General features: G+C 44.1%; 2 protein-coding genes across 2 annotated transcripts; one reads left to right on the forward strand and one right to left on the reverse strand.

Annotated features, from left to right (window-relative positions):
- Positions 1 to 72: 72 nt before the first annotated feature.
- On the forward strand, positions 73 to 4,386 carry tmco6 (transmembrane and coiled-coil domains 6). Its single transcript, XM_076033001.1, has 12 exons — positions 73 to 244; positions 668 to 768; positions 857 to 969; positions 1,064 to 1,247; positions 1,367 to 1,468; positions 1,921 to 2,012; positions 2,129 to 2,245; positions 2,335 to 2,449; positions 2,817 to 2,997; positions 3,201 to 3,295; positions 3,400 to 3,567; positions 3,804 to 4,386. The coding sequence occupies exons 1-12, from the start codon at positions 154 to 156 to the stop codon at positions 3,924 to 3,926; spliced, it is 1,482 nt and encodes a 493-aa protein (XP_075889116.1). The 5' UTR covers positions 73 to 153; the 3' UTR covers positions 3,927 to 4,386.
- Positions 4,387 to 7,238: 2,852 nt separating this feature from the next.
- Positions 7,239 to 9,290, reverse strand: aldob (aldolase b, fructose-bisphosphate). The gene is made up of 8 exons (XM_076033002.1): positions 9,136 to 9,290; positions 8,827 to 9,038; positions 8,678 to 8,732; positions 8,425 to 8,585; positions 8,271 to 8,354; positions 8,012 to 8,186; positions 7,728 to 7,927; positions 7,239 to 7,498 (listed from the first exon to the last, which is right to left on the reverse strand). Exons 1-8 carry the CDS (start codon positions 9,245 to 9,247, stop codon positions 7,403 to 7,405), a joined length of 1,095 nt encoding a protein of 364 aa, XP_075889117.1. The 5' UTR covers positions 9,248 to 9,290; the 3' UTR covers positions 7,239 to 7,402.
- Positions 9,291 to 11,178: the final 1,888 nt, after the last annotated feature.

An 11,178-nucleotide genomic window follows, 5' to 3' on the forward strand; every position in this document is an offset into this window, starting at 1 on the left:
ATCCTCCGGTACTTTAGGTGGCGGTATACACCGTTTGAGCAACAGCGGCGGCGTGAAATCAATAGAAGAAGACGACTACTTCGTCCAAACGTTTACAGTTTATAGTTTGTTTGTCTTTTTAATGTTTAGACCGCTGTTCCACTTGAAATAAACATGTGGAGGTTAAATAAAGTTCGTCACAAAGCGGGTCGACAGGGCGGCAGCCTGGAGGAGCTCAAGACAAAGAGGCGAGATCACGAAAAGGGTGCGTGTTAATGTCCAGACCGCCTGTTCCTCGTGTTTTAAACGTGACTAGTTCATCATTTTTGTTCGTGCAACTTCAATGGGAAAGTAAGACTAAACCCGGGAGAGGAAACTGTGTCATGCTTGTGCCACTGGGTGAATAGTTCAAGCTAGCTGCAACACCCAGGTGGCGTAAACATCTTGTTGTTGTCACTGTTGCTCAAGACCATCTCCAGCTAGGCGCTTAAATCTGGGTCATGACGTCATGTTTGTTTTCATGTGTCGACGTCTTTTCTTTTTTTCTTGAAAGTGTTAACCAATAGTTGAATGTGTCGCCAAACGTTGCATGTACATTTTAACTGCTCTCAAAAGTGAGAAGCGCCACCGCTTATTCTCGAAACTACTGGTGCTGAAGTGGATGTGAGACTTGTGTTTTGTGTTGCAGCGCTGAGACAGGCGCGCAGGGACAGACAGCTGGTGAGCAGGAGGCTCCTTCCTTGTGAGGATGAGGACCACTCAGAGGTCACCATGGATACAGGGGAACAGGTGGGATGCTGCCACGTCAACATTTTATATACGTAAATATTTCTTTTATCATGTCAAACTTCCCCTCTGAACGTTCTCTCCCCTCCAGGATGTGGTGGATTTGTTCCACAAACTTCTCCGCAGCGGGCCAGAGAGGGAACCCCACCTGAAGGCGCTGAGCAAAGTCCTGCGTGACCCTTCGGCACAGCTCACGTTTACCAGGCATGAGATGAGTCTATAGATCTTATTGCCTGCTTATTCCCCCGCTTTCCGACCGCTGTGTTGACACTGTGAGTGCTCCTTGTGTTTGCTCCAGACAGGAGAACAGTATGCATCTTCTGGTGGGACTGCTCACCGGCTCCAGTGCCGCGTGCCGCCTGCAGGCTGCCCGGTGCCTCCACCAGCTGTCTCACTCTCCCCACAGCAGTGTGTCGCCAGCCTGTCTGCCCTCCACTCCCTACCTGCTCACCTATCTGTCTGGTCAGAGCATCAGGTTCACTGTGAGTGCCTGGCGCGTACCTGCACCGTGTCGCAGACAAATCTCAGTTTTGGCACTAAATATTGACATTTTCTCCTTTTTTTCACTCATGCAACTTGTTTTGTATGTGTGCTTGCACAGGAACTGTGTCTCTATACTCTGGGCAATTTATGCACAGATGATGTTGTCAAAGAAAAACTCCTGGCGCAGGGAATCATTCCAGCTTTGGCCAGCTGCATTGAGGTACTAAAAGAAACTACTCTACCAGTCAAAGGTTTGGCCACATAGATCTGATTTAATAGTTTTTCTTTCATTTTACATAATAGATTGTCACTCAGGCATCAAAACTGTGAATGAACACATATGGACTATGTATTAACAAAAAAGTGTGAAACAAGTCAAACAAGTTTTATATTTTAGATGATATAGAATAGCCACCATATAAAATATATATAACATAACATATTTAGGTATTTTTTTTCCTGTGCCACATTAATCCACATATCTTGGTCATATACTTGATGTCTTCAGTATGTATCTACAAAGTAGAAAGTAGTAAAGATAAAGAAGAAACAGGTGTGTCCAAACTTTTGACTGCTAGTGTATGTGTACATTTGCAAATTTATTAGAAATCTTTCTCATTTCACCTCCATGTGTTGTGATTCTTTGGACATTGTTCTTGTGTGCACCTTCAGAACCAGAGGCATAACCTCGCAGTGGTGGAAGCTGCTGCGTTCACCCTCTCCCAGCTTCTCCAGGCTGAAGATGCAGCAGAAAAAATCATCCCGTTAGTACTGTCTTTTTTTCCCCCGACATTTCCACAGACATTCAATAATAAGAGATCAGTTCTCTTATGAGGCTTCCTGCATTGAAAATTACAGTCAGCTGACCCTTTGTCCGCAGGGGGGTCCTGGCTTCCAGTTTGCCCTCACATTTGTTATCGGTTCTGACTCCTGACCCACAGTTTGGCCTGGCACCTGCAATAGAATGCGCATGGTGTCTGCACTACCTCTCATGCAGGTGAGAGCCGAAGTGCAACACTATGTGAAAGCAGCCAGTTAACCGGAGCGTGTGAATCATGTTGCTTCTACCTTGATCTCCACCTAAAGCACACAGGACCACACAGTGCTGTTGACTCTCGATGCACTGCTGAGGTGCACTACTCTGTTGGTGTCACTAGGTGGGGTTGTGGCAGCAGGAAATGAAGAGGAAGGGCTGGAGCTGGTAATGCAACACAACATTTTATAGCCCTTGTTTTTTTTATTTGTTTGTAATGGATTGTTCAAAGAAAAATGAGGAATACAGCTATTGAATGCTGTTTTGATCCGTGTCAAAGTTTTATAATGAGACAACATTGCAGCATTCTCAGAAAGATTAGTAAGTTTTGAATAGTGTGGTCTTTTCACAATATATCTGATAACATTTTTTTACTGTGTGGATGATGAAAATCATGAAGCTAAATATATAAATCACTTTCTCTTCAAAATAAAGGAAGAAACTCACAAACTGATTGCTTTTTTTCTGTACTCATGGCATATAATGCAAGCAGACTAGTTCTAACACCTGGGGTCACTGTTGTCCTCCTCTGTAGCTCATCTGTCCTCTGCTGAGGTGTGTGGGAAACCTCTCGACATCCTGTCCAGTGGGAAACCTGAGCGCTCAGGTGGGCGACGTCCATATCGTGGCTGCTCTGTGTGCGATTCTTCAGGCCTACCTGCAGACGCGGCCGGCGTTGGCCAGAGAGAGTGCCTGGGTGCTCAACAACCTCACAGGTTTTCAGTCTTCATATGCAAACAAAATAGGGACCCATGTTTTGATGTAAAAATGTATCTATTGGGTTTGGTGTGGTTTTATCACATTCACATTTTAAAAAAGCTTATCTATTTTAATCAGCAGAATTACATCCAACATATTTATCAGAAATGTGTCCCTTAATCAATTTTAATTCAGTGTGTTTTGCTTGTCTGGACTCCAGCTTGTTCCACCACCTTCTGCTCTGCTCTGCTGACTCTGAACATGGTGCCCGGACTCATCCAGCTCCTCCCGTTCTCTCAAGGCATCAACACCACAGTGAGCATCAAGGCTTTTTAGGTTTTTTTGTTGTTGTTTTTTTAGCCTGGCATGTGCTGATGCGTTGCCTCAACTGGTGTTTTACATGTCCACGGTCCCATAAGGTCCTGAGGGTTCTGGCAAATACTGCTCACAAGAAGAAAGACTTCTGTGTCCGTTTGCTTGATCTGGGACTGCTGCCCGCACTCTGTGCCACATTGAAAATGGCCAATCAAGAGATGGTGACCCTGAGTCTGGATGTCCTTTACATGCTACTAGACTCTGGTCCACAGGTAAACTGTTTTATATATAACTGTATACAGAACAAGTGAAAAAGAGACATTTTTCATTTGTTTAATCCTTGCATATTATTACATTAGTAGGCCAAGTTGCAGTTGAAACACACACAAGTGTGTATATAATACCTTTCAACCTACAGTGCTACTCTGCAGGAATCAAATGTTGGTTTTTTTGTGGCTGTTAACAGGGTGGCTCCTTTTCTTTTTTTTCTTTTTTTTTTTTTTTACAGGTGGCTGAAGAGTTTGTGAAGCTCGGTGGACTTTCACTCTTGGAAGCTTTTCAGTACAACGCCGAAGACGAGATCAGAAGAAAAGCAACACATCTCTTTGAGCGCCACCTACTGTCTTCATAGCATAATTTGTGTCACTGAAATGAAGCATCTCAGGTGCAGGCTGACAGCAACTCATGGGCGTTACATCCATGTCAGCAGGGCACGAAGACACATCAGGGACGAGTTACCAGGACTTTTCCCTGTGTCGGCGAGAACAAGCAGTTGGCGTATTTTATAATCTTGTGCAAGCGCCTGGAACATCCTCATTTTTATGTTTGTCAAATATGTGGAACTATTATGCAAGAGGCAATTGCACACAATGATGTCTGCGTTTCCCTTATACGTGATGGCTGTTATACAGCTGCAAATGATTAACGTAGATTTCCAGCTGATAGTGGAGTTTGTGAAGCAGATGGATTGGGATGATTTTAAATGCCATTTGCGCAGTTAGATTTTAACCTTTTGTTTTGCCTGACAATTCAACACAAAAACAAGAGTAAATGCATCATCTGAATCACACATTTGTAAATATATTCTAACATTTTTTCTCCCGAGTGTCTTTCTTTTTTATATTAATAAATTGCTATATATTTATAACATATCCGTCTTTTGATTTTGCACCTACATCATATGTAACATTTATTTTAAAGACTAGTGTATTATTTTATTACATTAGTAGGCTACTGGGAAGAGTTTCCATATAACCTTTCACATCTTGTTGTGTTCAGCTCCTCCCACTCAGTTGAGGGGAAAAAACAGAACTCTCCGATTTCTCAACTTCCTTTTCTCACCCAAAAATTTCCTTTCCCGTTAGCATTACAATCACAACAAGGTGGGTAACTTAGTACTTAAACATGTTAGAATGTTGTTAAGAGCATCATTTGTAATCCTAAATGAGGCAGTCTTTGTTGCGCCAGTTGTGTTTTAGTAATCTGTATACGGCCTGCTGTTTTCAAGTACTTTCATAAATTGGGATTCACTTCCTGTTGTTTTCGTGTTTTATTGCAGCATAAAAGTTAGGCACAATGGAGGTCTCTCAGTCTGATGCAACAACCAGTGGAACTCAGGAGGTCGACCAGAAGCTGCAGATGTCCAGCAAACCTGTGCACCGCTTCGTCAAAGGAGAACCCAAAAGTCTTGGGGTAATGCTGAAACTTTGGACTTGGGTTGAGTGTTGAGAAGCCACAGGTTAAGTACAATGAGGGCCTTTAAATTTATCTTTACCCTTGTCTCCTTTTCTAGATTGTTATTTTGCTTCTTGGCTGTGCAGAGTTCATGATGGGATTTCTGTTAAAAGGGGACCGCCTCACATCTGCAGTAGCCCACGTTCCCTACTGGCAGGGTCTTCTGGTAAGCAACATTTTGCTCCTCGATAGTGGTTGCCAATCATGAATTAACGTTTTAACCTTTTCCTGATTCTGTGCTGCAGTCCTGCATGATTTTTGAGGTTGTTTGTTAGTAGGGATTATGGTTTATTTGGGGCACAATTAAAGGTTTCATATTCTACCCCTTTTTCAGGCTTATTTTCCCAAGCTTTGGTGGCTGAGCCAAGCTCAAATATGTTTCCCAAGAAGCCTCTGTATCTCTAGAAAGCAGCTTACTTAGCACTATGGCAACAGCCAGCTGCCAAAACACACACGTTTTAACTTGCTACATGTGATTGCTTGAAAACTTTAACGAGGTAATGTGGAATCTTAAAACATTTAAACGCAAATGACGTGTTTGTAATGGAAAAATTAATTTAAAACCAGTAGGCATCTTGGGAAGCTGGAACCTTTTAACCGGAGGTTTTTTGTTTTTTTTCGCACAGCAAAATGAAACATTGCCATGCTTGGAAAACTGACATGTTGCTGTGATCATTCTTGCACCTTTTCTCCTAGTTCATCATCTGTGGAATCCTGTCTATCTACACTGAGAGACATACATCCAAGAAGATGGTGGGTGCACCATCATGCCACGCTTTGACTCGCTCTGAATAGAGCGAGTCGGTGTTATTCAGTCACTCTGAGTGTTTTGTGACAGAAACTCAATGAATCTTCTTGCTTCGCCCTTGTGTTCTTCAGGTGACTGCGTGTTTTGCCATGTATATAGTGGCTATGCTTGGCATTATCATCTCTTTTTCTATAAGACTGAGCATCCTTTCTCGTCTAAGATACTATGGTTTTTACTACTACGCTGATGCAAGTGTGAGAGGGGTGAGTTTCAAACAGATAGGCCATAATTCCCCTTTTCATTCAGTAATATGAAATAAACTTAATTTGGTTTCCCTTTCCTCAGTTAATGCTTACTGCATTTGAATCAGTCATGATCACCTGGGCTGTGTGTGTGTTCGGAATCCTCATCTTCTTAAGTACTGTAGCACGTTTGGGTCTGAAGTCCACCAGAACTCAGGTAAATCACGCTTTACTTCTCGGACTATGTTTTCAGTGAATCCTACCAAGATAGCTGCCACTAACTGATGATCATTATCTTATTTTTCCAATACTCTGGTGTTTTAATCCCAATTGGAAACCCTAAACACTCCAAAATCAAAATGTGTCTGTCCCTTTGTTCCCGCCGTGTCCTCTTTTTTTCTAACCTGTGCCCATGTCTCCTTCAGTTCATCGTCCAGCAAGTCCAGACAGTACAGAGTGTCATCGCTTCAAACTAAGGCCTCAGAAACCATCATCCTAAAACTAACGTCTCTCTTCATCCTCAGCGTGACAAAACAAAAGAAGAGTCACTTTAAGCCATGATTATGCGTCGCAAACACAATGTATGTGGTGTCTACATCCTGCCACCTCATGGGGGCAGTGGAGCAATAAACGAGGCATGTGAGCATACAGTCTATTATTGCTGTTGTCAGCATCTGCTAGGTTCGTGCCAGTTGTGCAATTCTGATTCTATCTTCAAAGCATCAAAGTGATCATTGTCTACTATGGCCGATATTGTATTTATCCATTAAATCATGTGTTTTATTGTAAAATCTATGTGATCTGAGCCTGCTTCCCTCCAATCTCATCTTGTTTTGTACCCGAATTCACGTTTGCTAATTTACTCGTTATATTGCAAAAGTTCACCTAGTATGCCTGATATGTCCTAAAGAATGTCAAGATTCCCGAGTTGAAATCTGAGCACTTTGGCCATGCAAGATTACAGTGTCAAAAATAAATTCACTTCAAGCTGTACAGTCTGAGAAAACAGGTTTTGATGATTCTTTTAAGTGTATGCCTATGACCTCATTAAATAAAAATCATTTAAAAAATAAAATCTGCTCTACACTACAATCTTTGAAAGATCAACATTTTAAATTACAAATACTTGTTTTGTTTGTCAGAAGCCACATTTTAGTCCCCTCAGGGAATATTTATGATCTAACTCGTGCATTGTAGACCACTAAAAATAAAGAAACCATTATTTCTAATTTTTATTGCAAGTCATTTTACAGAGCGTCAAAAAAAATAGTTCAACCACATAGTGGAGGTTGCCCCCTGGTGGTGGTAGCATTTGGAAGAGGTATTTGGTCCACATGAGTTTCGTTTGTTTGGTTTTTTTGTTTTTTTCAAGGTTCACAGTTTTTAGTAGACGTAGTTGACAGTGTGGAGGGACTGCTGGGAGGCCTGGTTGGCTGAGCCGCTGGGCTTGTACTCTCCTTTGGATGCCAGGCCATTGATCTGAGAGGAGGAGGGAAGAGAGTGAAGGCAAAGTCAAATCAGTGTTAATGATCAGCCGAGTTACCCAACACTGACTACGCAAACCCCTTTATTAATCATTTACAAATCTGTGCCAAGTCTAGTAATGCGAGATGAGCCACGCGGGACGCCTCCCCCAGCGGAAAAGCGTGAATGAATATTATTGGACGACGATGGGGCGGTTGCAGACTCTGGTCCCATTGATTCTCACCTTTGCCCTTTGGCAGAAGACTTCCTGTGTAGCTGCCCTGTTGGCTACTTTGCCCTGCCAAGTTGCGAGAGCAGAGGCCTGGAGTGCACGACCATAAGAGAAGGTCAGCTTCCACGGGCGGTGGAGAGCCACCTGGTTGATGGCGTTCAGGTTGACGGAGGCCTCCTCCTCACTCTGGCCTCCAGACAGGAAGCAGATGCCTGAAAGACAGAAAGAGGAGGTCAAGTTTTAGTCTTTCCCCCCCCCTTTAACTGTTTCCCTTCAGCAGTGAAGCTGACACTGACCGGGCACAGCAGCGGGGACGGTGCGCCTCAGGGCCGTCACTGTAGCCATGGCAACCTCCTGAGGTGTGTACTTCTTGGTGCAGGAGTGTCCAGCTGTCACCATGTTGGGCTTCAGCAGGGTACCCTCCAGGTACACATGGTGGTCAGACAGAGCCTTGTACACAGCAGCAAGAACCTAAAAATACACGGAAAGGTTTATCGCATCCATTTAAGTTCAACAGGAAACCGAGCAAACGTTCTTTGGTGGTTCGGAACCAACCTTCTCGGTGATGTATTGGCAACGCAGCAGGTCGTGGTCTCCGTCGGGGAGGATCTCTGGCTCCACAATGGGCACCAAGCCGTTCTGGTGAAGAACGCAGGATTAGCTTCCGCCTCGTGAGGAAAATTTCGATCACTCTGGCTGCCACGTTTACCTGTTGGCAGATGCTGGCGTATCTAGCGAGCACGTTGGCGTTCTCTGCAATGGCAAGAGCCGACGGGCAGCCGTCCGAGATCTTCAGGACGGACCTCCACTTGGCGAAGTCGCAGCCGTCCTTCTTGTACTGGGCGCAACGCTCCGAGAGCCCGTCAAGACCTGCGGGGAGACGGTGGGCAAGAGATAAGGTGACCGTTGACCTGAGCTTCTCAGTCGCGAGGCATTTCTGGGCCTTTGGACGCGTTCCTCACCCTGTGTGGTGGTCTCTCCGTCTGTTCCATTCAGACCTGCCGTGCCTTTGTCCACCTAGACCAAGGAGAGACAGACACAAACAATGCTATAACAAAGATATGCATGACGATTCATCGCAGCGGCCTATCTCCGTTATCCAGCCGCTCACCTTGATGCCGACGACGATGCCCTTCTCCTTGATGACCTGTGGGAAGAGCTTGCCACTGTCTGACTTCTGGTAGAGCGTCTCGTGGAAGAAGATGATGCCGCCCACGCTCGTGGACATGGACGAGTCGGAGGAGAAGAGGATGTCGCGGAAGTAGCGGCGGTTCTCCTCGGTGTTCTCCACATTGATCTTCTGCAGACGCTTTCCCATGGTGCCTTGCGAAAAGAGGAGCAACCCGAATTATCAAAGATGCCCCCGTCTCAGGGCTCGCCTCCCGCCTCGGGCCACTTGAGGGAGAATTGGAGGCTCAACCTGTGGATTCATCTGCAGCCAGGATCCCCTTTCCTGGAGCCACGATCCTCTGAGCGATGTCAGAGAGCTCCTTCTTCTGCTCAGGAGACAGTGATGGGAACTGATGAGTCATCCTGAAAGGAGAGAAACAAGTTGGCTTACAAAAGAGACTAAAGCAGGTATGAGGAAGATTTCAACGTTTTTCCCCCTTCCTTAACAGAAATCAACTCGACTCCCTGCCTCTCTTGCGCCACCTCGGTAAATATTTGACCTGTGAGGTTGAACTTTGCTCCGCATAGAGATAAGTCCTGCTTCCGAATAAGCAACACACGTTCGCATCTCACACAAGTTTGGCTAATGCGTATTTCTTCTTTCTTTCTGGTGCAACAAAACAGCAGATGTGGCTCAGGCATTTAACTCGTACACAAGTTTAAAGAAGCCCTCTAGCGGTGCAACACGTGTCGTTTGTTCACAAATCGCCCTTTCAAAGTAAAACTGCATTACGCCGTGATGCAAAAAACAAACAAACCCTCAGGCATGCAAAATGTAGGTGATAAAAAGCTCAACAAAGTTGGCAACTTTGGTCAGACGTACGACTGCAACGTTCCTGTCAATGCTGCACTTCATTACATCATTCGTCAATAATGCGAGACACTACCACAAATGAAAGCAACGTGCAAAGAGGTAAAAAATTGAAAATTGAGAAAAAAAATAAATACGAAATGCTTACTTGGCAAGGTTTTTTTTTTTTTAGTCAAACAGCAACGGCAAACAGAGGTGGGAACGCTTCAGCAGCCTCCAGACACAGAAGTGACTGATTGAGAAGAGCGAGCGAGGCTCACAATGCTGCATTTATTGGTCGGCTGGTGCTGCGAGGGGAGGGGCCACCGATGTGGCAGGGCGTGTGCCATCATCCGCGAATGCAATTGGCTGGAGGTGTCGGTGCGCAGTTTAATGGCATCAACCTATGTCTTCGTCTTTCGTCTTCTTTTTTTTTTTTCGTCCGTGGACTTTGCCGATATTGAAAACCTTGGCGGATGAGTTATAAACAAGCTAGGGAACACCATGTGACGTGTGAACACGGTTCTCGAGGTCTGTGCGCATGCACATATCACTCCGCTCCACCCTGCCTCCGCTGCAATGTTGCAATTCAGGTTTATTTTTTCTTTGTCCCGATGAAAGTTCAGATTACACAGTAGATTACAACGCATGACCTCATTGTAGTCTCGCTGTGGTGTATGTAGGCCAGAGTTACGGGTTTTCTTTTCGTGATGATCGTGAAAAGGACATTTGGAATTATAATTAGGCCTCCAATGACATGTGAGGATTTTTTTTATTTTTTTTTATTTTTTTATTTTTTTTATTTATTATTATTATTATTATTATTATTATTAGTATTTATTTATTTTTATCAGTAAACGACATGGAACATCCCATCAAAACATTGCCTTAGCTCCCTACATGTTATGTTTATTTTAATGACCCAAACTAAGCTAACTGCAAATCAATTACGTTTATCTTAGAAACATCCCATTCCCATAAAGATAAATGTTTATACATTATGACTACTCCCACTTTATAACATTTGCATTTAAAATGTTATAACTAAATGCTGTGGTTCATTGACCCATTCAAAATTGATTTGAACAAAATATGCATTTGAGCATTCTCATATTTGTTTGGTAAGTGCATCCAACTGTTCGTTGCACATTACGCATAGCTGCGATACAGTTCTCATATGACAGACGGGAAGTCAGAGTTTGCAAAGATCACAGGCCAACACAAGAGAGGGGTACCCAGACTGATAAACAAGGGTAGATCTATAACCTTGCACAATTTAGACTCTGAACCCAGTCCAGGGCAATGTACATTAATTGCTCTTATCGGTGTTCAGTCTTTGTCCATGATCTGCTGGTTTTACATAATGGTTTGCGAGTGTGTGTGTGTGTGTGTGTGTGTGTGTGTGTGTGTGTGTGTGTGTGTGTGTGTGTGTGTGTGTGTGTTGGGGGGGGGCGTTCAGAGAGGAACAATTGCTACTGAGATAAGCTGGTGCATGATCAAGTA

Source organism: Nelusetta ayraudi, unplaced genomic scaffold, assembly GCF_046127955.1.
Source record: "Nelusetta ayraudi isolate G7.1 ecotype Tasmania unplaced genomic scaffold, CSIRO-AGI_Nayr_v1 ptg000039l, whole genome shotgun sequence".
Classification (NCBI taxonomy): domain Eukaryota; kingdom Metazoa; phylum Chordata; class Actinopteri; order Tetraodontiformes; family Monacanthidae; genus Nelusetta; species Nelusetta ayraudi.

What these genes read in the sequence shown, in the direction of transcription:
- tmco6 (XM_076033001.1), top strand. Translation starts at nt 154, where the DNA reads ATGTGGAGGTTAAATAAAGTTCGTCACAAAGCGGGTCGACAGGGCGGC. An exon ending in GCACAGCTCACGTTTACCAG is followed by an intron (nt 970 to 1,063) that starts GCATGAGATGAG and finishes TGTTTGCTCCAG; the next exon opens with ACAGGAGAACAGTATGCATC. An exon ending in GCAGCAGAAAAAATCATCCC is followed by an intron (nt 2,013 to 2,128) that starts GTTAGTACTGTC and finishes CTTTGTCCGCAG; the next exon opens with GGGGGTCCTGGCTTCCAGTT.
- aldob (XM_076033002.1), bottom strand. Translation starts at nt 9,247, where the DNA reads ATGACTCATCAGTTCCCATCACTGTCTCCTGAGCAGAAGAAGGAGCTC. An exon ending in GGCTGCAGATGAATCCACAG is followed by an intron (nt 9,039 to 9,135) that starts GTTGAGCCTCCA and finishes TCTTTTCGCAAG; the next exon opens with GCACCATGGGAAAGCGTCTG. An exon ending in TCTTCTGCCAAAGGGCAAAG is followed by an intron (nt 7,499 to 7,727) that starts GTGAGAATCAAT and finishes TCCTCCTCTCAG; the next exon opens with ATCAATGGCCTGGCATCCAA.